This window comes from Xiphophorus hellerii, chromosome 6 (genome assembly GCF_003331165.1).
Source record: "Xiphophorus hellerii strain 12219 chromosome 6, Xiphophorus_hellerii-4.1, whole genome shotgun sequence".
Lineage (NCBI taxonomy): Eukaryota > Metazoa > Chordata > Actinopteri > Cyprinodontiformes > Poeciliidae > Xiphophorus > Xiphophorus hellerii.
In genome coordinates this window covers 8,183,820-8,211,678 of record NC_045677.1, presented here as the reverse complement: position 1 = coordinate 8,211,678, position 27,859 = coordinate 8,183,820, and the positions used below count along the sequence as shown (strand labels likewise).

At 41.5% G+C, this 27,859-nt stretch overlaps 1 protein-coding gene across 2 annotated transcripts in view; it reads right to left on the bottom strand.

Annotated features, from left to right (window-relative positions):
- The window catches only part of slc6a9 (solute carrier family 6 member 9), a 78,203-nt gene that overhangs the window by 33,874 nt on the left and 16,470 nt on the right, over positions 1–27,859 (bottom strand). Inside the window, exon 1 of one of the 2 annotated variants that reach the window (XM_032565891.1) lies at positions 13,758–14,467. The exons of the other annotated variant lie outside the window; for it this stretch is intronic. Coding sequence (XP_032421782.1) covers positions 13,758–13,799 — 42 coding nt within the window. The 5' untranslated portion in view covers positions 13,800–14,467. Of the gene's footprint in view, positions 1–13,757; positions 14,468–27,859 lie in introns of those variants that run through there. 2 annotated transcript variants of the gene reach the window in all.

The window sequence follows — 27,859 nt, the reverse complement described above, 5'->3', positions numbered from 1 at the left end:
GAAGATGCAGATTTGTACTTTAACTAAAAAACTAAAAATGCTATAAACATTCAGCCTTCATAGTGTCTGCTCTCTCTGTTGCTCTCTCTCACAACATGAATGGACTGTGGAAATAACTCAGCTTTAAAATAGTCTCATAAATCTCCATGCTTCCAAGACTGTCGTTAGTTGACATGCAATAAGCGGGCTTAGGCGCAGTGCATTTGATGGAAGAAAATCTGATTTTTCAGTCTCAACATCTTCTCTACAGGAATATGCTTTGCAGGTCTGATCATTCCTAGCAGCAAACAGGGCCAGTGAAAAATCCAGCAGTTTATGTCCATTTCAGCACTTACTAAAACATCCATCAATCCATCCATCCAATGTTTTCTGCTTATCCAAGATAAGGTCAACTTATTTAAGTCCTTCCCATAAAGTTGTGCTTAAACCTCAACAGCGCAGATGTAAATGTTGCAGACAATAAATGTGAAGCTCTCCCTGTTACTCTCTTGTGTGAATCTCTCTTCCTGCTCTTTGGTAAAACCCAGCCGGTCCAAAATTGCTGAAAAGATTCCCGTGAAACAGGAAACATGTTGCCATTTAGTCCAGGATTCCCAGCCAATGGTCACCCTTCCACTTATTCCAAATGGCACACGTAATCTCCCCTGCTGCACCTATGCAGAGTTTAGTAAACATGTCTGTCTGTGCCGACTGAACCCTCTTGGCTATTGTGGCACAAAAAGCCTACCGGATCCCCCCCGAAACCGGGCAGCTCAAAGCGTCTTTTATCGGCGGGCTGTGAGGTGTGAGTAATGGGCCTAAAGACAGTGTAGACCGTAGCTTCTCAACCTGCTACCACTGGGGCCACATACCAAAGGATCCCATTGGGCAGGGATTGAATAAATCCCCCTCCATGGCTGATTAATTGAGTCCAATAGCTTGGGTGTCAGGAGCAAGATGAGAGGGATTCGGGTGCTTGTTAGATAAAAGGTGGGAAAAATGAATGGTCGCTCGGCCAAGGGTCACTTACACGACGCGCCTCTTCACGCGCCAAGTAAATCATTTCCAGCTCCTGGTCATAGAAAGCATCTTGAAATGTTGTCACATTTAAATCTAGCATAACTTCTAAGTACAGGTATCTGTTCATTGTACTGCTCCAAGGCATCAGGCTTAATCTTTGTATCAAAACGAGGAGAAGTGTCAGTATGGGATTGTGAACGACAGCACCAGTTTAAATTATACCTCATCTCCAAATACCTGCGCAGTCTAACACCGATCTGTTTCATGGCTGAATCGACTTTTAATTCAGACAGTTCAAAAAGTTTTGACTGGAAGTGACTGAAGTGATTTTCAGTCGAATGGCCCAAACTGATGACTGGTCAGTTGGAAACCCAAAAATCCAATTTGATCAGTTAATCAACAATGCACCATCACAACAACAACAATCTGCAGTGTGAAAGTCGCTACTGAGAGAAGAAGAACGTTTGGGAGCGATCGGAATCAGATTAAATCTGTAGCAGCAAGACAAGCGGGGATTGAATATAAGCTGCAAAATTATATTAAGTTATGAACAAACTGACAAAAACAACTGTGATATTGAAATATATAAATCCAGGTAATTTTATGCTTAATGAAACACAAAGACTAAACCAACTGTTACGAAACTCTTTAACAAGAAACAAAACCCTTTATATGAATCCAAAACTTAGTTTAATACACCAGAACTCTCGATATCAGAACTGTATAATTTATTCGCAGTAATATGTCCTGATTTAATGTTTTCGTAAATAGTTTTTAGAAACAGGTGTCAACAGCAGCAGCAAATTGAGTAAAAAAAAAAGTCATCTGCAGTGAAATGAGGCACTCTACTATCGTATTAAGATTTGCTTTTTACATGCAGACAATGGTTTAAACTCAGTATTCTGTAATAAGGAACCAACTAATGCTAAGAACAAATTCACATTAGCATTAATAAAACCAGATTTCAAAATCAGCTATCCAAATGTTCACAGTATGAGACAAGATGTAGTCTATATGTGAAGCAGTTCAACTAAAAACCATAATTCATGCAGATTAAACATCATAATTGGTCTCCCTGGATTAAAAGAAAGGTATGAATTGTATAGCTTTCATCTTGCAGTGCAAGAAAAAACTACTACTAAAGACCAATGCATGGATCCGTTTCTCAAGATCTTGAAGCATTTCTGTGCCATGAGAATCTTTGTCTATCTACCTATATATAACCAATAGTCATTTCTTACCACTGAAAAGTTTTTCATTTTTTGTGTTTAACAAATTGCACAAGAGAAACATTTTTTGAAAAGACTATTATCCCTTGAATTTTTAGTAACTACGACTGCCTGCAGACACCGAATCTTTTTGCTCCGTTCCTCTTTTTCTACAAGTGTGGGACGACGGCGGCCTGTCGGGGCATCGTGACGCTTCACAGATAGGATGTTCTCGGATTAAACAATGGCATTACATGAGCCTCGGCAGGAGAGATTGGGAGACCTGCAGCGGCTGACTGAAACAGAGACAGACACTGAGAGGGTCAGAGAAGATGTCACAGAAAGAGAGTTCTGGACGGATTGGCCAAAGGTCAGGGGGGGTAGGGGTAGGCCTGATTTTGTGCGGAACAGCAGGCAGGTTTAGCGGGAGCGCCTACATCCTCTCTCTCTCTCTGTGTTTCGTATTCTCTCGATTTTGCTTAACAAGTTCATTTGTGCGTAGGCCTCCATCGGGGTATGGCGAGTCAAGTGATGCGCGAGACTGGCCCGCGGAACTGTTGGCCCTCGCAAGCTGTTCACCTGCACCCCTCCACTCGCAAACACACACAGACCCACAGACATAAGCAGCGTGTTTATGTTAGATACCGCATCCAGAACTGCCAAGAGCCTGAGCAAGTGCTGTGTGAGTCGTCTTCAAGCTGTAGTGTTTCCACAACATCGGCTGTAGAGTCAGAATTGAAGGAGGCTCACAGACTTGTTTTTGTTGATCGTAGCGCTGACATGCTTAGCTGATTAAAGCGTTGGTTCGCGCAATGACGACTGACTGCTTTAGAAATCATCATGGAAGCTTCTGGTTCCTCCTAAAGGATGGTGATTTTCTGCGCATTTTCCTGCGTTTTTAGAGCTGGAGTCTTTGTCGCAAAAATCAAGGAAAAGGTCTTTTGTTTTCTTAAGAACGGCCAGTCTCTTTTAGGTTGCAACAAATGGCTTTCACCACCTGGCTTTGACTCAGACTCGAATCCAAACGAGGATGGAGCGTTGCAGTACTATAAGAAAATGACCATGAGCTAGATGACATGTGCAAACTTTTCAGCTATTGAAGAAAAAAAAAAAATTTATATCATTCCTTTCCCCCCTAAATATACCCGACTGTTATTAAATCACAGATCATTTCACCAAATCTTTTAATTTGCTTGGAGAAACAAAAAAAATGTTACCAAGTATTTTTGGCTTCGTTTCTAGTGCAAATATTTCAGTATATTTGAAATAAGACAAAACAAACTTAAAAGTAACTTTTTAGCTGTGCATTTAATGTGATATTGTGGACCTATCAGGACTTTGTTAAACACGATTAACAAAGCCAACATTTAATCAGGCGACCCAACTCCAGAAGCGAGACTCAAAAATCAGAACCAACCAAACCTCAACCAAACAAAAGACAAACTGAGCTGCTGAAATGGCGCATAGGGAAACTTAACTGCCGGTTCAACTAAAGCATATGGACATACAAGGTGTAAGACAAAATGGCTGCCAAATAACAACTAATACAAAACGTGATGAAGCCCAATGAGGCTGTCGTCAGGAATCTCAACCTGTAGACACACTCTTTACCAACCAGGAAGAAGAAGCCAAACAACTCAAACTCAAAGAAAAAGCTTTTAATATGACATGGAACTGAAATTCAGTCAATCTATGTGGTGGGAAAAGCAGACATGCAGGAGAAGGTACTTTGGTAAGGTGTAATCAAAATGTCACTTTTTGCTCAAAACATGGAAGAAAACTTACAATGTGTAACACCCAAAGCACACTATTCCCACTGTGAGGTATGGCGGTGGCTGCATCATGCTGATTTTGTTTAAGTTAGAAATCCAGCCACATTTTTCCTTCCACTTCAAAATTACATGCTACTTTGTGTTGGTTTGTGACTAAAAATCCTATCGAATGTTTGAAGTTAGAAAAATGTAAAAAAAATCAAAAAAACTTCACATTGTATAAATGCTGCTAGTTTTTACTGTGTTAGGTTAGGAAGATGTATTTGAGCAAATCTAGAAGAAAGAAACAAACAGCAAACATAACCGTAACTTTTAGATCCAAGATCAAACAATTATTCCAAAAAAGAAAAAAGGGAATCCAGGCAAAAATAATTTCAGTTGTTTTTACCAACTCAACTTATTTGAGTTTCTACAGGAAAACGGCGAAAGAGAGTTAATCAAAGTGATCTTTCCCTGCAGCTGACATCCTGGCTAATTAATTTACAGCATTGTACCGTCCCGCTTGTTAGCTCTCCTCCCAGCACTCTCCATTGGAGCCAGTGTTAACAAACATCCTCTCTATGGAGCCGCCGCTAATCCCTCATACTGCAAAGCAAGTGTGCTGCTTCACCGAGAACACACACATCCACACCCCCACACACACACACACACACCCCACACATGCAGACTCAACAAGCATTATCAGCCCTAACCCCCTCTGTATTTCCTTGCTAACACGGTGAACATGCCGCCTCGCCGAGCCTCGTCATCAGCTCCTTTCCTCCCCTGGCGTTTGCCTGCTGTAAATCCATGACAAAGCTGATGAATAAGCCTCATCAGCCTTTTCTCCTCACCCAGTTTCAGAGTTCTGCCTAAACTTCTTCGCCCCCGTTTCAAAAACTCGCAGCGCAACGAAATGTAAATGTGATGCATCCAGATCAGGGCAGCTGAGGAGGAGAGTCGGTCGCGACGTCGACGTAATTGGGATCGATTTAAGCTTTGCTCTGTGGAGACCCGCAGGGTTCATTAGACGCAAACAGCCACCACATTTAAACGCTGATGCGAGTTTGTTCTTAGCTTTGGTTTACTCCTTATTGCAGAATGCTGAGTTTATAGCTTGGTCTGCATGTAAAAATCGATACGATAATAAAATTCCTGATTGCACTGCAAATGGCATCATACAAAGTGGATTTATTTTCAAGTTTTACAACAATTTAATATTCATTCATCAAATCTTTTTCCCTTCAAGTTTTAAATAGCATAGATTTTACATAAACATCCGCCCACTGTAGAAGTGTCTCTCCAAATTAAAGATGGAATATGTAACTTTTATAAGTTTCTTTTTAGATGCATCTTAAAACTGTGTTGCAGCAGTATAATATGAGGCAGTTTTGAAAGCATCGAGCCCCTCCCCCCCCCGTAGTCCTTACTGTAGCTCTAATAGGGAATTTTAGATTAGCATTTTGTAAAGTGAACCAGTGTACGTGCTGCAAGTGGGGGCCTGTAGCAAAACTGCTAAACAACATGATATACCTGGGTACTTCCCAGGTATATCGTTTTACGCTTTCCTCCAAATGTGACAGTGATCATTATGGCCAAAAACTTACATTTTAGTTTCATCATACACCCCCAATAAAGATCTTTGTTTTGGAGTTGTGGTTTGTTCCTCAATAAGAAGCCTTTTAGTCCGTTTCTGTGCAGGTCTTGTTTCCATGGAGATACTGACGTTCTCTTACCAGCTTGTCTCCTGTTACCTTCTGAGGGTCTTCTGCTTTAGGTTTGTGATCAACATTTTGCACCAAGGCATGTTCACCTACAACACTCTTACCTGAATAAGACGGCTGAACATTTCGTTGGTGCATACTTGCTACTTTTTACAACAGATGAACTTAGTATGTTCAGCCGATTGGAAAAGGACGTGCCACACTTTTGCAATTCTCTCTGATTCCTTTGATTGTGTTTTAGCCCAGAAACACACCAACACCTGTGCCTCCAACTAACTCGAATGTCATATATTTACCTATTAGATTAGATTCTTAACTAGCAAACAAGCATCATCATCTGGATTTTCTCAACTGGAAGTCTTAGTGGATGTAAACTTCTGGATTAATTGTATTAATCCTTCCTGACCTGAAACAGACAAAGTTTTCACCACTCATGGTGGCAACGATTATTATGTGTAACCGTACCAACATGGTATTGTTTTCAAAACTGGGAGCAGCTGGTTAGCATCTCAAATAATACCTGAACTACATGGAGACAGAGGAGGGAGACGTTCAAACCACCTTCTCTTTCAATCGTTTTATGGGCAAGTACCATATCCACCATATCCACGACTCCAAAGTCTTTCTATTAAACCTGGTTTTAAACCAGAGTGGGTGCAATTAGCGACACCGACCTTCCCCACCAATTTCCCACAGTGGAAGTCTCGTAATGTTGGGCATCATGAGCCTGAAGTGTCTCACAGAGCGAGACAGAAGTGAACTCTCCACAATGGCCTCGTTAGTTCTGGTTTGTAATAAAGAGTTCCAGGAATCAGCATAAAAGGGTGGACACAACAGCGCGGTACAGTCAAAGGTCTCGGGCTCCCTCAGCAGTAAAGTTACCTGGTTACAAAATGCCTTCGCTTGAGGCAAAGGCTTTTTCAGGAGGTAAACGTGGAGAAAATACATTATTACCTTTGACCTCTTTGCTCCTGCCTGTGTGTTTTATTCTAAACAAACTTGTTCATTATTATAAGATAATTTAGGCTGACTAGTGTAAAACATATACAGCGGCACTGCTGACGTGTACAAAAAGCCTCAATTTAAATCGTTGCCAATTGTTGCTATGGAGACTTGGCAACCGCCGGATCCCAGTGTTTGCTGCCGTTCTCTTAACAGTAAACTTACCATCGTTCTCAATGCGCGTGACGGGAAAATTACCTTCTCTGTCCCGGCTCCAGTTGCTTTAAACGTCTTAATTATTGCTCTGACTTCATATTATTATAAGGGCAAGTTCAGATCAGTAGCTATTTCTGCTTAATCCATGTTGAAATGTGCCGACAAGAAATTGGCTTCTGTATATTTATGACCAAGAGAAGCAATAAGTAATAACCTAGACACTCTAATTAATACAAAAATAGCAAATTCTAACAAAAACAAAAAAGACATTGGTCCATTTCCTGGACGTCTCAACCTGTTGTATAAGGTTTTGCGTTCTCTCGCAATAATGTACTGATAAGTTCATTCAACATAATTAACTACTGAAAGTCTTTCTTTTGGTGGCCACTGACCTTCCTGCTATAATATAAGGTTTTTGTAAGTTTTTTTCATATGTGTTAATATCTTGTTTGAGAGATATCTGAAGTTTTATAGCTTTTTCTTGAGGCAAGAAATGCGCCACAAACCTACGTACAAAGTGCAAAAGCAGAACAGGCCAAGCACGGCCTTTCCACCTCCCTGCTAAGATGTAAAACAAACTTTCTGTAAGAAGGAAAGAAAGAAAAAAATACATCCAGACTATTTGGACTATTTCTGAGTAATGTTCACGGGGTAATAAAGTCATATCTGACAGTTTTATGTGTGTTTTTTGTGATGGTAGTCTGAAGTTTAATAGTTGCTTTCTGTCGAGGGAACGCAAAAGAAAAAAAAAATCACCATGTCCCCTAGGGGGCTCCGTAGGTTATGATTCAAATTAAAACTGAAATCAAAGTTTTAGAGCTCCCTCCACAGAGCGCAAGTCTTTATCGTTTGCCTTGTGTTGCGCAGTGAGAGTGAACGCTTCGGCAGGGCAGCTGCGAGCCCAGAAACCAAACTAAAGCGAAGTACGGAGGCAGACCCGAGGTGGAAGCCACCGCGGGGACCCCTACACGCACATCCATCTACACACAACCGCTTTTTATTCAGTCTATTCCGTCTCCCTTTTCCACATGTGTTGGTTATCCCCGCTTGCCAAACCTTGGCTCAGAGTAAATGCGAGCTACTTTGCTGCGCTCCATGAACTGCCAACACCTGCCCCCAGATGAGCCGAGTGTTTTCTGTGCGTCTGTCCGGGCGCTGGCCCCTGCTGCTGGCTTCCCAGGACAGATGTAATGTGCTGAGCAGAGAATGAGCGGCAAGCTAGAGTAAACGTAAACGTTGTGTGTGTGTGTGTGTGTGGGGGGTGTGTGTGTGATGTTCGTGGATGCTTCACATTTGATTAGTCATGTCACTTTTATGGCAGTGTTTATTTCAAACGTCCCTGCCAGATTATCAGTCTCTGCTCTATTCAGTTTAGGCTGGAAGGAAACATAGGAGAAGCTATAGCGCACCTCGCTAAAACTGTGACAGCCTGCGGCACCGAGAGGCTAAATGCGTCCAGGGTACACTGGTATGGATAAGGATTAACCACAAAGGCGAGCGCTATAGTGCAGCAACGGCCTACACTAATGCGTCTGTTTGAAAATCAGTTTAAAACAACAACCAGTTTCGTTGCTGAAACTATTTTCCTTTGAGGCGTAATGCATCAAACATGTGCGCCAGTCAGAAATTCAAACACAACGGAGTGTAAGAAAGTTCACGTGTAGCTTTGATGGCGACTTTTCAAAAACGACACCGCTCCAAATTAATGACAGGGTAATTACAGCTTGTCTGATTTTATTTAATTTTTTCTTTTTATTTCCACCTCCCACCCCCCTCCATTCCTTTTTTTCCCCCCAGCATAAAGCACGTCAAAGCCAATCACCGGCGTTCGCTCAGCAATTACCGGAGCCATCCGAGCTTCTTATTACTCCAATTACCAGTCAAGCATATATTGAAAATCATACACATGACCTCAGACTATTGTCCCGACGTGCTGAGGTCCAGCTACTGCTGCGAGCTGCGAAATGACAAAAGAGACGCTGGAACATGTTTTTGATCGTAGCCTGGTCAACAGACTCTTACTGAGACACGAATCCTGATGGCTTTAGACGTGTTGGAAAAGTGTTGTAGAGAAAACTGAGCGAATTATATACTTTTAATTTTTTTTAAAAATCAATAAATCTACTTTTTGAGGTTGCTGCTAAGTTAAAAAAAAAAAGTCTAACTCATTTTTGAGATTTAACAAGTCTATAATATGTAATTATCTTCTCTGGTCCTCATAATAGATTCAGGTCAGTTTTAAATGTAATGGGTAACTCATTGCTTCATCCATTAGCTCCTCCTAAAAAAGGCTTAAAATTATGTGATGGCGTAATTAAAATGGAAACATTTCTTGATATTTTATCCACTAGCAGCCTTCGCCACATGAGAAAGTAAATGGCTAAGGAGTTCTGACTGACAACGTGGATTTAAATGGTTCTCTACGATCCATCGACAGTAGCTACGTAGCTCACCAATGTTGAAAAGTATGGAAGATGAGTTCAGAATTGGCATGGAAACCAGTTCTCATCAATCATCACCGTAAAACTATTTTAAAACTTGTCTATGAGTATTTTTTATTTTCTCAGTTTTACTTCATGTCATCCTTATATTGTGAGCAATCAGCACTTCATGGATGCCTTTTCAGTACTGAAGCATGAAGCAATGAACTAGCAAAATAACAACTAAAATGTATAGTAATAAATATACAGTCAAGCCTAATGTTATGCATATCTCTTGTGGATTTGTATTTAAATTCATATTTTAAAGCTGCAGAAGGCAATTTTTGTTAAAAAAAAAAAAAAGGTTTTACAAATTCTCACAATGTCCTGACAGAAAGTTTTTTTGTTTTTTAAATGAATAAATAAATAAAATTGAGCTTCCCTGTCTTCTCCCTGTGCCATCTGCAGGAATACACAACCTCAAAAAACCTCCTGTTGAGAATCAATCAGAGCCAAGCAGAGGGTCTTGACACTGCCAATCAAGCTCGTGTACGCACTGCTCAAGAGTCTCGGCTTGCTGTTGCTGTGCAGAAAAACAATCGTTATTGGCGGCAAGGGCTACTACCATGCACAGTCATTCATTTGATTGTTGTAAAACCAATAAAAAATTTTGTGGAAAGAGATTGTTAAAAAAAATTTTTTTCTTAATTTTAATACTTTCATCATCTCAGAGATTAAAACCGACTGATGCCCGTTTATCAAAAGAAAAAAAAAAATCAATCAGTACCAATTAATTATTACAAATTAAGCTGTAATCACTGGAATATGAAGTAAAACTATGAATATTCGACCCACGTTTGTTAAATGTGTCACGGCAACACTCGTTGCTTTTGATAAGATGGAGCAACACGTGTGACAACGAGAGCAAAAGAGCATTTAACTTAGACGCACCAAGCTGCCGACGGGACGGAGTAGTTTATCTTCGTTTTTTTTATCGTCGGTGTTCAGTTGAATGCTATCAAATGATCTCCGACAAAAACCAAGGAAGCACTCCCGCACTTTGTTTGGATTTTAATTGCCTGAATGTGTGCACACAAGCAATCAGCTTCATCTGCTCCATCTGCTCTTGACTCGACCTAATCAACTCAGGCGGCACAAACCTGCAGAAAACGTGATTACACTCTTCAGTCCAGTGGAATGTAATAAGAAAAAAGGCGATGTCCAAACGATAATTACGTGACAACATCAGATTTTCTTTTTCTTTTTCACCATTTAAACACAGCGGAGCACCAATTAAGTACAATGTGCTGTAAAAAGTGTTTTTATTTTTAAAACCCACTGCTGACTGACTGCTCTTTTTTTTTTTTTTTACACCGTCCCTTTTTAATGATTTGATGTTCTTTAAAATCAGCAACCTCGGAGCCTGGCGTGGCACTGTGACAGGCTAAGACAGATGACAGGAAATGAAGCGAGATCGCAGTGATCTTTGGATCCAGTGGAGACTTCTACCGAAAAATATTTCCCAATTCAACGCTTTCTGCGTCCATCCCAACCTGCAGCACCGAATATAGCGACCTATAAAGGTGACAAATGAAAAGCAATCTTCATTTTCTTCCTTCTCTGCAGCCGTCGACCGTTGATGCTAAATCATCGTTCAGTACTGACACAACTATATATATGTAAGACTCAAACACAACAGATTTACTCCATGTCACACCGCCTGAGACAAATGTTGTAAACTCCCTCAGGTTGGAGGAAATGCCCGGAAGTCAGAGTTGCAGTTTGGTTTTCCTCAATAATACGTAATTCCACAATTTTCTCTTCATGCCAACTCAACTCCTCTGCAAAAAAGATGCTTTCAAGTCCAGCCGTGTTGCATCCATGCAACAAATTCACCCAAAGCAGAGAACATAAGCAATTTAGCAAAGCATGTTTTGACTCTGCATTTAAAAAAAAAAAAAAAGGGCATCTGTTAATTCTTGACGTAAACATCAGGATGTCGTAAGGCAAAACCGAACGAATGAAAGTCAAATGGTTTGTGCGTGTAGCTGGTTGATACTTTATGGAACAGATGTACACAAAAAAATTTTTTTAAATGCAATGAGTTTAGGATCTGGCTAAACAAATCAATTGATAAACACATTGTATTTTGGGGGTTTTTTATGTTTCGACAATGTCGATGTATTTTAAATAATGTGCAGGGAAATGAAGCTAAAATAAAAGAGACACCAAGAAACTGTATGACGGCCAAAACCAGACTTCAGCCTTGATCGGTGAGCGTCAGAAATCAAACTACGTTTTTCGTAACAGTTTAAAATGTGGCGGTCGAGTGAAGCATTTTGGACATATTAAATAGTTTCATTTGAAGTGCAATGTTCAAAGACTAAACCTTTTAAAGGAAAATAATTATGTATAGTATCGCTACATGCAAACAGACATTTAAGAAAATACTTAAATCTAGGATATTACATAAAAACGACTTTTTACGGCGGAGACTTGATATTTTGACTTAGAAAAGCCGATTTCAATGCGTCAAATTGGGAAGTCGAAATTCTTTTAGGTTATGTTTGATATATACAACAACAACATTATAACAACTAACGTTGAGATTGTTGACATTCTGCTTTAAAATGGAACCATGTGCCTGAGAAACACGTGATATTTTCCCCACTTCAACGGGAGATGCGTTGAGACGTCCGTGAAGCGAGCGAGAGCAAGACGATCAGCAGATAACACGGAGGCTGAGCAGAACACAGCAAACATGTTCTGCTTTACACATCTGAGCTTTCAACATGTGTCTGCTAGAAAACCCACAAATAAGGATCTACAGTAGGTTCTCTAGGAAATGCTGCTCGCTGTGCTAACCACGCTAACAGCTACATCCAATTTTGAAAGTTACATCTTACGGATTTAATGTTTAATGAGCATTTCTTATGTGGAGAACGAGCTCAATTGTAGTTAAAACGTGAAACACAAATGAAGGGGGAACGACTGTTCTAAAGCTTTCAAAGACTGGAATGATTAAAAAAATAAAACTGATGTAAAGAGTTGAGGAAGGCAGGAGTAAATGTCATCTTAAAAGCCATGAATAACTGCCCATTCAGCAATTAGCTGGTGCCGAAAACACTTTTTTTAGATTATTTTTTTAATGGTAAATTAAGAATAGGAAGAGTCAGTAATTATGAATATAAATGTGGATCCATATGGACAGGCAGCAGTACCGGTCCTGCCACTCAACGCTTGTGGAGAAATATGGTGCCCGCTTGTTAGCGAATCTAAACTGTCCAGATTTGCTGGATTAGCACACTCAAATACACACGCACGCCCACCCCCCAATGTGTACCAATGTGCACGCACACTATGGAAATCTAAAATAAAAAAAATCATTCCTCCACCCACAACTTATCCCTTCAATTTGCAGGCAGGCAACTATTTGTACTATCGTGTTTGTTGTGCTAGCACAGAAAAAGGCTCAAAGCATTTGTGTAAATGCTTGAAGGTAAGAATGAATCTGTGTGTGAGTGAGTGAGTGCCTCCAGAACTACAGCAAGCTGACTCAGCCTTGAGAGTATCAGGCGGAAACAGGAGACAAGGACTTGGCTAACAATGTATGCCGGCAGCGAGGTCGGATGCTCACACACACACCAACAGCGGCATGCGCACACCAACAAACACACCCCCACCCCTTTTTTTCTTTTTTGTCTTTACCTGCCATAATGGAAGTAACCGTACGTCTTATCTTACACAGATCACAGGATTTAATTGTTTCAGTCAAGTTGACTGTTAATAAAAGAAAGCGGAGCGAGGGGATGATGTGCCAAAGCGTGCAATTAAAGCTCCCTGTGGACGTAGCGGTGGAGGGGAGGAAGGGATAAATATCTGCCTTTTCTACTCTCTTTCAAACCCACTCTGTCTTTTTTTTTTTCCCCAAACACACGGCAGACCGGCCCACTTCCTTACCAACCCCGTCTCTCACAGCACTGCCCGGACTTCCCACTGCAATTACTTATAAAACTTTTCAGGGCCGCCACACGTGGTCGGGTTTTTAAAGAGCTGCGTTCCCCTCCTCACGTGGTGTGGGGGGTATTGAGTCGTCACCGACCCCCTGAATGATCACCGAAAAATAAGGCGACGTAGACAATAGCTCGTCTTGATGAATTCAATTCTTTCAGGACCCTGTACCGTTGTCCAGGCAGCTCCGAGCAAAAACAATCATTGCTTTGAAAGTCCAAGAAACACACTCACTCACAGTTGCTCTTGGAGACTCACCCTCGCAACTTCCGATTTAGGATCTAAAGATGATATACATCTCTCCGGATCTTGGGACTTTTTTTTTCTTCTTTTTTTTTTTGTCCGAATTTCTTCAAAGACCCTAAGTGGGGACCGTTTCCCGGTCCTCGAGCCGGCGTGAGGGTTGCAGCTGTAACGCCGGGGGAATGTCTGCCCGCTCGCGAGTCAAAAGACAAAGATACAATCAGGAAGACAGCTTTAACTGACCTGGTCTGCGGTGGAAGCCGTGACGATGTTCGACTCGGACATGATTTGATGCTGTGACCCGGTGGTGCTTCTCTGCAGGCCACTGCAGGCTCCTTCATTCACACCTTGTCTTTCAGTTCCGCAGCAAAAAAAAAAAGGGAGGGGATGGGGGGGCGAGAAAACAGTATACCCTCCCTTTTGCCCTGGCTTGATTAATGCCTGAATTACTTTCACCTCATTTCATCTGATGGAGCTCTGCTTCCTCTCCGCCTCTCCTGCTCATTCGGCATGGTAGCCCTCTCTCTCTCTCCCCCTCCCTTCCTTCTGTGCTTCCAGTTCTGCCTCAAACCTCAATCGCAACCTCTCTCCCCTCCCTCCATCGCTCGCTCCCTCTGCACCTTACTCTTTACTCAACCCTCTCTTACTTTTTTCCCCCAGTCTAACTCATTACATTTCCTCTTATCTGTCACATTTCTCCATTTCAGGAGTATACTCCTGCCCTCCTGTTTAGCAGTGCACCTCCCACTTTACCAGCCCCTGCCGTCCCCCCCGTCCCCTCCGACTCCCACCGTCTCCCAAAAAAAGACACAGGAAAGATCCAGAGTCTTTTTTTGCTCTACCTCCACAATGAATGGCTCGTTGTCACTCCAGCACCTAGACAGAATACAGAGCAAGTAAGTGGGAGAGAGGAGGACCCATGGTGGTGGTGATGGCGGGGGGGTGTTCAACTTCAAGTTTAGCTGTCCGGAGTAAAGTGGGGGGGAAGCCTGGCGGGGGGAGAGCGGGAGGACCCTCGGCCAAGTTTCCTCACGCTTTTTCTCAACAGATTAACGCAAGCAGACAAAAAAAAAAAAAAGTTAGGAGCTTGCAAGCCTTCCACCGGACTCTACTGCCCCCCCACCACCCAACCCCTCTTTCTTTTCTTCCCCCCTGTCTCCCTTATTTCTTCCATTTGTTTTCAGGGGCAGCTGCATGCAACGCCGCAGACCACCAACAACTTCCCCTTTCAGCGGTACTTGACTCTTCCAAATCCTCGTCCGTCTTTACACCCTGACATTGCCAATGCCCTCCACTCGCCCACCGTTTCACACCGAGAGGCCGGCCCACGCCAGAAAGCCCACCTCTTTCGCCTCATCAGCAATGCGTGCACAGAGTCGACCACCCTTTGAAATCTAAGCGCTTCCCCTCCTGGGCCGCCGTTTGGATGCCAACATTTTTGTGTCTGTTTGCCACCGCATGGCTAATGGCCGCCCACAACAACAACAACGACAAAAAAAAAACAAAAAAACGAGAAGAAAAAAGAGCAAAGTGGCTGAAGGGCAAAACTGCATCGTTAATTGAGGGGTGATTGAGAGATTGACAAAAAAAAAGAGAAAAGAATCAGTATGAGATGCTGTCACTCAATAAGTCGCTTGGCAATAATTGTGCGAGTGAATGCGGTGGTGAATGACGTCCAGAGTTGACAAGCAACTGGCGCCTGGCCTAATGGGTGTTTGATAGCTGAGGACAATGGCTGCTGCCGCTTGAGTGGAGGCCCTCCCGTTATGTTTAACACGAGACAAGCAACACGGACCGGATGCTTTTCATTTGTCTATCAATTAAAAGTGACAGAATCTCACAGGGGACGCAATAAAAGATTCATTAGCATTTAGCCACCCCATTCAGGGCGCTGAGGGGAAGCACTGAAGGGCAAAGAAAGGAAACGCTCTTGACAGACGACTGCGTATGTTGACACGTTTGTAAAGCATAAACTGTTTGATAGGAGGAAATTGTGCGTTTTTGCAGTCACTTGTATTTCATCCCTGCAGGTTGTTTAAGGCAATAAATTTACCGCAGCGTGTGTGTTCTTTTTAAAAGTATTCTAGCAGAATAATAAAGCTATAATCTCTGTTCGGGAGACAAGTCGATCTTTAATGTAGGTTAGCTTTTGATGGAATAACATCAAAAGTGTCATTAGCTGTGTTACTTTCTCTTTTTACAGAACAAAAACTAGGTTGTCTGTCTATTTAGCTTTTGAAGCAGCAGTGGTTTTGCAATTTCCTTTTGGTTACAGTTAGGAAAATTATTACGATTTCTTAAAAACAAACAAAATTGAGGCGGTCTGAGCAGAAGCGACATCTTTCTAAAACAAGAACAAACTACATCTGCCAAACTGGCATAAAAAGGCTTTGAAGACGTTTTCAGACTGATAGATATCAATCACTTTGTTTCTCATCTGTTGTTGAATTTGTCTAGCTTGAGTTAAAATGACTAACTTTTTAAAATCTTTAGGCGTATTTCATGTTTGTCTATAAGTTCAGAGAAAATGAACAGTTCATTCATAATAACCAGGCTGGCTTAGAAAGGGTTTTTCTCCCTTGATAAATGAAGGTAGCATTTGAATTTTTTAATTATTTGTTCATTTTATCGTTGCTTGATATTTCGATGCGTTTGATGATGTGACCAGTCAAATGTGACAATGAAGTAAAGAAGTATGTTAAAAAGAAACATTTGTATAACACTTCACAGCAGACCATCACTTCCTCTACAAGAAAACATTTAAACTTGTTTTTGTTAAGGTTCAATTGGCAAGATTAGGTCAAATGGATGAAATGTTTTCAAAGTGCTTGAACCTCAGCACACACATGCATGCAATATATACCACTTCATTTATTGTGGCGTTGCATATCGGAGGAGTCACGGAAAATTCACTTTGTGCTAAACTAATGAGAATCTATTACTAAACTAAGTGAGACTAAAGCTGGTTTCTAGCGAAGGGGCTGCGAGGGTGTTTAGTTAGCCAATGTCTAATTACGTTGAGTCATTTACCTCTAATTAAAGATGCACAGATGCTGTTGCTAACAAGTGATCTTTTTCTTTCCACTTCTATTACTTCTTGTTACAGTCGTAGAGTTTCTGGGACATGAATGATAATGTGCACAATAAGGATTTTCTTTTTCTTGCTGTTTAAAGATGAAAAAAAAATAGTGCTGACACAAACACTTTGTTTCAAACTACTAACAGTCAGAGAAAGCAAGAGGAGGTTATGTAGTCTAATTTTGACCCCTCCCCAAAAAAACTAATTTTAGATGACGTTTGTTTTGATAGAGCAACCAGTATTTGCTGGTTGCTCTATCAAAACTACTTTAGTTTCTTATAAGTAGTTAAGAAACTACTTTTCTTAATAATGCTGAAAAAAAAAAAGTTATTGAACATGTATCCTGTATCATAATTGATATTATACATATCTGAAACACGAAGCAAATGCCTTGGCCGTCATTCCCAATTCGTTATAGATCATGTTTTTTTCTTTGACAAAAGTAATGGCTAAACTCCACAAATAATAACTATAATTTTTTACCAAAAGACAACTATTGATCTGATTAGTAAAGTGGTCATGACTGTTTGACTTACACAAAAGTAAATCCAGTCAAACCTCCACTTCCTAAAAAAAAGAAAAAAACTATCAATGGATGTTGTGCAATTTCATAAGAACCTATTGGCATATTGAAAAGACTATTTATTTTCTGGGACTGTTCTTGATTATACAGTAATAAATGCATTTGACCACTCTCTGCGTCAGCAACTGATTGCACTACATAAAATACAAAGAAGTGACAAAATGTACATCAACCATCATCCTTTTTTCTTTTTTCTTTGCTCAAGTTACTGTCGAGATTTGAATAACTTGTAAGTCAATGACTTATATTGCACATTTCATATCAGATTAACATTTCAGTGCCGGAGGAAAGGGTAAGGCAAACATGAACCACTTTGGACAAGCAGGGAGGAAAACGCCTCACTTCCAGTTTGTTTTTTCTTTCTGTCTCTTTCATCTCCACTTTTGTGGTTTTTCGCTAACTTTCAAAGTATTCCTATCTGGATTAACAAACAGTTTCAAATATCACTGCATAATTGACACAGATACACAGTATCTCTCTAAAGCCTTTTTATTTTTTTGCTGAAAAGGAGCTTTGTGATTTTAAAGGGCAAAAAGTATAAACAACGTTGAGTGATAAATTGCAAATATTCAAATTGTGACTTGTGTTTCTTGCTATAACTGGAGGTTGCTGCGTGTGTGTGTGTACAGCTGTCAGTCTAAGCATTTTTTTCTCACTGCTCAGTGGGAAGGAAAAACTCTATGACTACAATTTACCACTTAAACATGAATGTTTATGGCTTTACAGCTGAAGCAGGTTTTCTATCGCAGTGTTGGATATTTGGCAAGCTAGACTATCTGTTGATGCGTCGCAAAACTCAACTCAACTCCCAATACTTTTTCTTAAGAGTTCAAGTGATTTTTTTATTTTTTATTTTATCCTTGGCAATGGCATCGATGAGGAACGAGAGGCTCTCTCTTGTGGAAGTCATCCAACCTGCTCTGGGTTGGTCAGATATTCCTAAATGTCCCTCGGAAGATGTGCAGAGAGCAGCTGAATCATGAGTCATTAAAATTTGCGACGTTCAAACCGAGGCGCAAAGTTTGAACAGGAAGCCAACTTTCTGTTTTAAGTTTCGATCAAAACCTAACACAGAAAAGTGGAACCAAAATCTTACCAAACTTAAATTTGCTTCGAAAACAGAAAGCAAACATGCTAATGTTTAAAGGAATGCACAATATTGTCAGCCGATATTAGGGACATCGGTCATTCCGCCAAAATAATCCACCGATGTAAAAGCCGTTGTTTTTATAAGACAAACCAGTGACGATGCCTGCAGCACAGCACAGTCATAAGAAACTTAAGTATTAGAGAAACAACTGATGGACTTTTCACTTGCTGCTTGTGAACAGGTTGAGTTTAGTTTTGTGAACGTTTACAAATTTGCACTGTTTGGGTGTTGTCATTGTCTTAGAGAGAGCAAAGGTCATGAATACATTTGACACTGAACATAATGCAAGTTGAAAGTGTTACATAATTTTCAGCCTCCTTTTTTACTTTTTTAGCATTTGCCTTTGGCAGCAGGCTAAAGTGACAAAGATAACAGTATTTTAATCCCACAGTAGAGAATTATAGGCAAAAAATATTGGTATTAGTATCGGCTATCGACCGAATGAGTTTTAGTGTATTAGTATATCGGATATCGCCCAAAAATCCAATATCATCCATCCCTAAATGTTTAGCCTCACACTTTAATAAGTACTTCTACATGAAGTTATCATGAGCAAGAGTATGACCGGATTTTAGCTGAATATGTGCGCCATCTAAAAGAAACTGAACATCTTCCTGGAGTCCACTAAATCAAGAAATGAAAGGTTACATGTGGAAAATGGCTAAAGAAAACCTATGACTCCATCAAAGGAGTTACAAACTTCATCGGCTGAGATGGGAGAGATTCTGCATACGACACCTGTTGACTGGATTCTTCACCGGTGAACAGTGCCTGTTAGAAATCCACTTTATATCAAGGTTGGAGTAGAATTTGTCAAAAGGCATGTGGGAAATGCCATGGTCAGGCAGAAGGAAGCTAAGGAGACGAAACCGGAGCTTTTTGACCGTTGCAGATGACGATACGTTCAGCGGACAACAAACACTGCGCATAGTTGCAAACACATGTAGATCTTTGTAAAGCTGTCGTGCTTCAGCTATGGTAAAAAATTTTTTAAAAAGGATGGTACATTTTTGGTTTTATCTGAACATGAATAACGAAAAACAAAATCGCAGTGTGGCTTCATCTGTTTCAATTAGCCAACTTCGAAGAGAGCCAATGGATGTATCTGCACTCATTACATCCAATACAATTTATATATCTGTCCCTTACGGCAATTTGGTTAATTTCTCTTCACCTCTCATTAGCTCAGCATGCCTGCGACGGGACGCCTGACTGTGGGAGAGAGGCTTCGAAGTGAAGGAAGCACGCTTAGAGTGCACACTATTCTTCCTGAGCTTTTCGTGCGAGGAAGCACTGAAATCACAGAGCCTCGCGTCGGCGAAACTTCACCGGACTTCTGGACAAGATGAGCACCAAAAAAAGTCATATAGGAGAGGAAAACAGACGTTTTGTAGCGTTCAACGATCTCACTCACAAACAGGAGTGTGAAGAAAGACGCATTGAAGATGAATGGAAAGCGGGACAATGAAGACTCAGACACAGAGTGATGTTTGTCCGCAGGTCAAGCAGACTTGAACTGAACACGACCTGGCCTCTCTGGGGGGAGAGCGAAACAAATGACAGAAGCAAAAAAAGAAGAAAAAAAAAAGAGAGGGAGAGAACAGAGAGACATTTCCAACGCTTGGTTAAACCTGAAGTTCTCCATGTTAGTTTCTCCACCCACCCCTTCGACCCCCACCCCCATCCCTCACTGTTTTGGCTGGGAGGGCCCCAGCTGTTCAGTCTGTATAAATAGCGTGAGGCTTCGGCTCGGACCCCCGGGGAGAGCGGGGCTCATCGGAGAGAAGGCATGGGAACAAATCGGGCTGGAAAAGCACACGGCACACACGTTTTTTTTATTTTTATTTTATTTATTTTACAAACATATGGGACCATTTGCTGGGGATGAAAAAGTGGGGAACACGTGAGGAAAGTTGGCCTCACGTGGCAAAAGTCGCAGTGGCGCTGAAAATGTGACAGAAGTTAAAGGAAGAAGACGAAGAAGAAAAAAAAGTGGAGAAAAAAAAAAAAAAGAGAAAACAGGCCCTAAGCAGACAAAGCACTGTCCAAGGTGCTGCTGCTGCTGCTGCTGCTGCTGCTGCTGCTGCGTCGTGATCAGAGGCTAATCCGCTCTCCGTTATATGCAAAGATATTAAAGCCTGTGAGTGAAAATCTGTTCACAGCGAATTAGAGAATCTCTAAAATGACAAAGCTGGTGAGATAGAGGAAGCAATTTTTCAAGCTTTTATTGAAAAAGAAAAAAAAAAGAAGCAAAACATGGTTTTGAAACTGATTACGTTTTTGTCATTATATCGTCTGGTGTAGTTGACTATAACTGAAAATCTGAACACCAGTTTTTCTGAGACGATGAAGGTGATGCAGCGCTGGAAAATCTGCTCCATCATGTTTCAACGTAATAAACAGGGCCCTTTTTTTATATAAAAATTGAAGCCTATTTATGTCTAAACTTGCACGTTTTATGGTTTAGTAAACTCGGATCGGTGACCAGCAGTTCAGAAATGACACTATTTTTCTTCCTGCAACGCACAGTGTTTGATTTTGTAAGTGGCCTTTGCTTGTACAGCACTTTATCATGTCCAGAGGACTTCCAAGAACTCAATCAGCACCAGGTAAAACGACTGAGACGAACATAGCGGGAGTTTAAGGCGGCAAACCGCTGGTTACCGGACAAACTTCTAACTCCTGAGCCATATAAAAACACCTCTGTAGAGAAACATCTGTCCTGTAATCTGGAGGGTTTTGCTTATTTTAGTAACATTTTCCTTCTAAGGACTGTTTGCTTATTGTTTTTTTTGTCCAACTGCACTTCACCTGAATCCGTCCTGTTTGAACAGGATCAACAGAATCTTCCATCGTTCAGCAAAAGCCAAAAGAAGCTTAATTTTACACGAGCTGCAAAGGAAATGCAGAGAAAAATCAGCTGGTGAACGAAATCAGATGGTTTTCAGCTCGACTTACCCGGACCTGATATTTGAAGTTTTTAAACAAGAAAGGAAACTCTGTTGAATTTCTAACCGATCTAGAAAGTAGAGAAACGCATTTAGTTACTAGCAGATCTTCGAAGGAAACTCAACTAACTTCCCAAAATTGGTGGTGCAAAACTGCCCTCATTCTATCCAATCGGCCCGTTTCTAGTTTCTTGAGTTGAAGTTGGCTTCAGATGAAAAAATGTGATAAATAACGTGCAGTACACGCTGAGAGGCGGGACAAACTGTTCTGAGAAGAGAAAACTACCGCCCTCGTCCGAAGGGGCTCATAGCTGCCATTCAACGGCCGCATGGCCAGAGAGCAGGTTCAGTTCAAGTGCAACAAATCACCTAAAATTACCTCTGAAAAGGCTTTTGAAAAGAGTTCAACTGGAAACCACCGAAAACGATAATTCCCCCCCCCAAAAAAAACGACCTTTCTTGTGTCCAGACGCTGTCCATAATTTCTCTGACTTCTGAGGACGAAAGTGGAATTAAGGGACAGAAGTCCCCTTTGTTTAACGTGCTTGTCTTATTTCTTTGTTGGGTCTGAACGGCAAGGGACGGCCCATTAGAAGTCACATAAAAGTGGAAAAGTAAGAAACATCAGAATTTTCAGCCTGAGAGGGCCCTCTTAATGAAACCTGGAGGTCCCAAACACAATAAAGGCCCCCATTTCCCTCTTGCGAAGCATGTGTGTGTATCTGCATTGTGTGAGCATACATTGAAAGTCAGTGGGTGGTGAGAGCTACCTATTCAACATGGCCCAGCAGTGGACGTGTTTGGCACTTGTGACACTTGTGTCTCAATTGTACGCTCGCCACAGTTGCGGCGGTTCGACTTACTCTGTGTACGGTTGAAAGAAATCATTTTTTTGTTTGTTTTTTCCATCTTCTTCAGCGAGCTGGCCAGTCGGGAGGCGGAGTGAAATAAGAGACCAAATCATATCTGACTTCATCCTCCTCCACCTGCCCTCTAAGCTCCGTCTCCATCTCTAGCGCTCGGTTCACGTCTGCTTGTCGGCGCTTTCTGCCTCAGAGGCAGTCAACACGGTTGCTGAGCACTGCTGTTAGCTAAACGGGCTGACTGGCAACTCAATATGTTTCTTACATAACTGCAGAAAAAAAAGAGAGAGAGAGATGAAATGTCTGTCTTTCACCTGTAGGTCGGCATGGAGCACTCGGTGCAGAGCACGCCGAGGAGGAAAGCATCTGTCAGCACACGCAGCGTGACTGCTAACAAAGTCGGGAGTCAGGAGAATAATTTCTGACTCAACACAAGCCACTGAATAATTATTCTCTGACACTGGGGTGATATTTAAACCATGTAACTAAAAAAAAAAAAAGTTTGTTTTGTAGAGTTCGAGTTTGCATTAGATTCTAATGTGTCCTGCAGGTGTGTGTGTGCGGGTGTGTATGGGTCCTGACCCCATGGAGGTGTTGGCTGTAGGATCCACTATTTCTTCCTGTTTAGTTTCCAGTTCACAGCTTACAGCACACATTAGTCCCACAACCCCTGGGAAATGGAGCACACACCCCCACACGCACGCCAACACACACACACCCACCCCCACACACAACATCAAAATGAATTTGAGCACATCAACAATATGACCTTCCAGTGGTAAATGTTGATCAAAATGTAAAGTTTATTGATCTGTAAGAATGTGTTCTTGCATTATTATTACTTTAAAATGATCTCAAAACAACAATATTATCGACAATCGCAATAACTTCTGGGACAATTTATCATCCCGCAAAATTTGTTATTGTGACAGGCCTACCCATAAATAACAGATCTTTGGAGATTTTGTATTCTACTTTGTGATAATGCAGTGTTTTGTGCTGGTTTATCACCTAAAATCACAAAAAAAAAAAATACACTGACGTTTGTAGTTATGATGTGACAAAACAAGCAAACGTTGAACGATATTGTACAGGAACTTGATGTTAAATTGGACATTTCTGTACTGCACAGACATCTAATGTCTCAAAAGTGTTCTCTCTTTCAGGAAGCACCACATTATTGGTTCCTCTCTCTTCCTGTTCCGATTTTTGCCATGGCAAATACCCAAGATTTCATATATTCCTTTCTCTATAGTCCTGTCATTGACATTTCTCCGTCTAAGACAGTTTATTGAGGCATTAGAACAAAAACAAAAAAACATGTTTTTTTTTTGTTGCTATCGCTTTGCTAAATAACAGAGACTAATTCTCAAGGAAAGCTGAGAGATGACTCAACGGTACAATGAGGAGCTTGTGATCCTAAAAGCTCTCTGATGTGAGTTCAGCCAGGCAGTGCGCTGACAGTTACCAGTCAGCTTAGAGGAAGAGACAAACCCCACTTGCACAGCGGCGAATGAACAAGCCACACTTGAGGAAATGCACCATTGCACATCTGGGTGTGATGGCGGACACGCAGTGCATCCGTAAAAGCAGAAGTCAAACTGCAATTCAGAACAAGAGACTTCCTACACTTTTATTGGTACGAAATGCGCAGGAACAATCGGAGTTACGAGGCGACGAAAGAAGTTTAACTTGCGGCCCTCCCCCGCCCTGTTTCCTTCTGTGCTTTGATCGTCGTCCAAACTTGGGTGACCTCCTCCGCCCGTATTGCCTCGGAGGTTGATGGAGCTAGCTGCAGCAGTGGTCCACACCGCCTAACATATGAATGCAACAAATCAGCAATGCCACAGTCCCAACTCCTCCTTCTCCTCCTACCCTCACATCCCGCGACATACATCTCGAAGCGCGGACACTTTAAAGACTGCGACCGCAAAAAGAAGTCACCAAGGAGTGAAAACAAAGAGACAGCACTCCGTTTATCCGGTGAAAAGCCTAATGCCAGGGCACCATCTGCTCATCCGCTTGGTGGAAGTCACCACTTCCAGGGCAGTCAAAGACGGAGAGATTGAGGGACATGGGGTTCTTTTTGAGAGCCGTGAGCGGTGGCAGGAGATTTAAGTTTGGACAGAAAGAGAGAGAGAGAGAGAGAGTCCTGACAGAAGGCTATAGGCCGAGCCAAATGGTAGCAGGAAGCTACCGCCTAGTGTGTGGCGAGATTTACGGTGACCGGTCCATCCACCAACCATCTGGGCTAGTACAGATAAATCTAACTTGACCAAAAGAGCAGGAACTTTTTTAGAAAAAGGCAATGTTCCCCTCTTCAAACAGCAGTTTGGGTGAGTAGTTTACATCTAAAAGGTTAGACAAATAAATCACAATTACAAATTGTCCTTGTGGATGTCAGACAATGCGAGAGGAGGATACGGCCGACAAAAGTACTTAAGGAGAGGGTGGAGTTAGAGTGGGCGCACTCAGAGGAAGAGGAAACAAAGAGGCGATTGGCAATGGGAGCAACACACACACACTTTCTTTCTTTGATTGGTTGCTGATGACTTGAAGTCGCAGCTGACACCACTGGGCAAACATCACTGTGCAATCCTTTCTGGGGAACAGCGGCCTCGGCCATCGGCAGGGAGAAATTAGAGAAAGCTTTGTGTTTGACCCACCAAGTCAGACACTCCAAGAAGTAAAGAAAGAAAAGATCAGATTGCCTTCTCTCTAAAGCTGCGGTTAAAACTCAAAGCTGAGTGTTTGTCGCCAGCTGATATCTAAGAGGGCTTGAAAAGTGGTAAGTGGGTGTCAAGCAGACTGACAAAGCCCGACTTTCAACATACTTGCTTAGACTAAATTTGGATGGAATCTGCGAGCTACAAAAGTCCATGTTTTCCAGGGTTTAGCAGCCATGTTTGTGGTGCAACAGTTTTCGAAAAAGATGCTGGAGCCAGTGTTTAAAGGAGATGACATACTTTTGTGTCTCGCTCCTCTCTGTTTTCTCATGGGACGTTTTTGGGAAGGCATTTTAGAACTTTTGGTTTTTGAGTTGAGAAATCTGCACTTTAATTTGTAAAGAGAAGTCAAGTGTTGTTTAGATAAGGGACTACGGTCGAGTGTGGATGGCATCCGATTGTGGTTTTCCCTTTTGAACTGGGTGACAGTAGACCAGAATGGACTGTGCAGAATTTCTGGTTAATTTGGCATCACAAAAATATACAAATATACATGCATTTAATGTATACACTCTTATTTGCTTATGATCTGGTAGTAATCTCCTACACTGCAAAAATCCAAAATCTTACAGAGTATTTTTTGACAAGTTTCTTGTAAAAATATTTTAGAAAACCTTAAGACAAAACTCACCTTCAAATAACTTTTCAGTAAGATATAGCAACTTTTTAAAGTAAATAAACCCTTAATATTGGTGAAAAAGTATTAATTCCATTGGCATATTATTTCACTCATTACCTGGGAAAAATGTCTTGTTATAGGTGAAAAAAAATTGCCAATGGAACTTGAACTTTTTCATCAATCATCAGTAATTATTGACTTGAAACAAGCTCTTATTTCTTGCTGATGAGTTACTTGTAAGGTCATTTTGCCATAGTTAAAGTTTTCTGAGATATTTACATTAGACGCTTGGTAAGATTTAGATTTCTTGGCTGTGTACCTTCCACTACCGCAAAGTGGCAACAACTTGCACATCTTACAACAATTTCTCTTGGAACACGAAGACAAATTGGTTTTTAAATACTATCGAAGATATACAACAATGCCCATCCATCCATTTTCTGTTCACCCTTTGTCCCTAATGGGGTCGGGAGGGTTGCTGGTGCCTCTCTCCAGCTACGTTCCGGGCGAGAGGCGGGGTTCACCCTGGACAGGTCGCCAGTCTGTCGCAGGGCAACACAAAGACATACAGGACAAACAACCATGCACACACACTCACACCTAGGGAGAATTTAGAGAGACCAATTAACCTGACAGTCATGTTTTTGGACTGTGGGAGGAAGCTGGAGTACCCAGAGAAAACCCACGCATGCACAGGGAGAACATGCAAACATGCAGAAAGACCCCGGGCCGGGAATCGTACCCAGGACCTTCTTGCTGCAAGGCAACAGTGCTACCAACTGCGCCACTGTGCAACAATGCATCTCTACCATAAGACTTTGGTACAGATGCACTAAGTTATTTGCTGATAACTGGCAACCAATCAACAAATGAATGAACCCATCTCGGTTTCGCCATGTTGCTCTGACAGTAACCGTCTTCTGTGTTACCGAGTGAAGAAGACTCACATTTCTCTATTTTCTGTCTCAATGCGACGCTTAAAACTGAACTGCATTTAACCACAGAAGTGTAAGAAGACGTTTTAAAGAACGCTCTATTTTCTATGAATAATTGACATCATGTGCCAAAGAGCAAGAAGAAGCAAGACATTCAGCAGACAGCAGACAGGCTCCACAAAGTTTGGTCTTCTGGAGCTTCCGACCTCTCCTGGTCATAAAACAAACAGGATTTGGAAATGTTGGCAGGTTTTTTAGAACTCTAACACTTAAAGTAAGGGGTCTACGTTTTCAAGGAATACGCATATGCCACTCATGCTAATCGTGCTAACTGCTAATAAAAGACGCTGCTCTCCATGAACAGTTTGCTTTTACAAAATATATCAAAACTTTAACAGCAACCATTCTCTCCCTGCTGCTGCCCAAAATAAGGAATGAATAAATGCTGGCGGCAGTTATTTTGCATACCGTATTTATGTCTTCTTTTGTTACATTTCGTAAAGAGAAATCAACTTGGCTTGTTATTGGATGGTCAAAGTCAAGGCTTCCTGATTGGTGGATCATTTTTGCAAAGTTAATCAACTTTACAGCTGACGAAACAAGTAAAATCGAAAGCAAAAATCTTCCAGAACTCCTTAAATCAATGTTGATTAGCTAAATTATGATTATTCATTATTATTATCCATATGCCGTGGAATATGGAACATTTCCTAAAATTGTCAATCGTAGCGAATAACTGCTTCATCTGGTCACTTTTCTGCCAGCACTTTTAATTCAAACGCATGCATTAAAACCTCTTCATATCTCCATTGTGTATGAATGCCAGAGCTTCTCCAGCTGTGGCTCAGAAGTCAAAGCACTAACTGGCTTTACTGAGACTAAAATGGAAACATGACAGCGACAACACACATACAGAAAAGTTGTAAAAAATAAAAAAGTCTAATCTTCACCCCCCCAACAGAGAGCAGGATGGGAGAGAGCGGGCAAGACCGATAGGTTGGAACGGTTGGTGTGCACCTCAACGCGGACGAACATCTTAAAAGGGCGCAACAGAGTCGGTTGGAAAAGTGTCACCGGGGGAGAAAGGCAACGGTTCAAACAAGCGAGAACGTCAGAGAGGAGAGCTGGGGGTTTGTGTTTATCGCCGTCTTAAGACTGACTGGAGGACTTGGACCGAAGGGAGAGGTGGAGGGAGAAGTGACCTGACTGTCAATGACGCCACATTACTGACGCTCTGCTTCAGAGCAGGCCCAATACCGACACATTTACCTCTTGGCCCAATGTCTTATCAGCCTCTCGCCTTCTCTCTCTCTCTCAAAAAAAAAGAAATATCAGATATGAAGGGAACAAGAACCGCAACCTAGGAAAACTTTTCTTCTTTGAATTGAAACAAGCTTTTTTTTTTTTTTTTTTAACTTTTAAACACCTCAGGATGAGCAGGA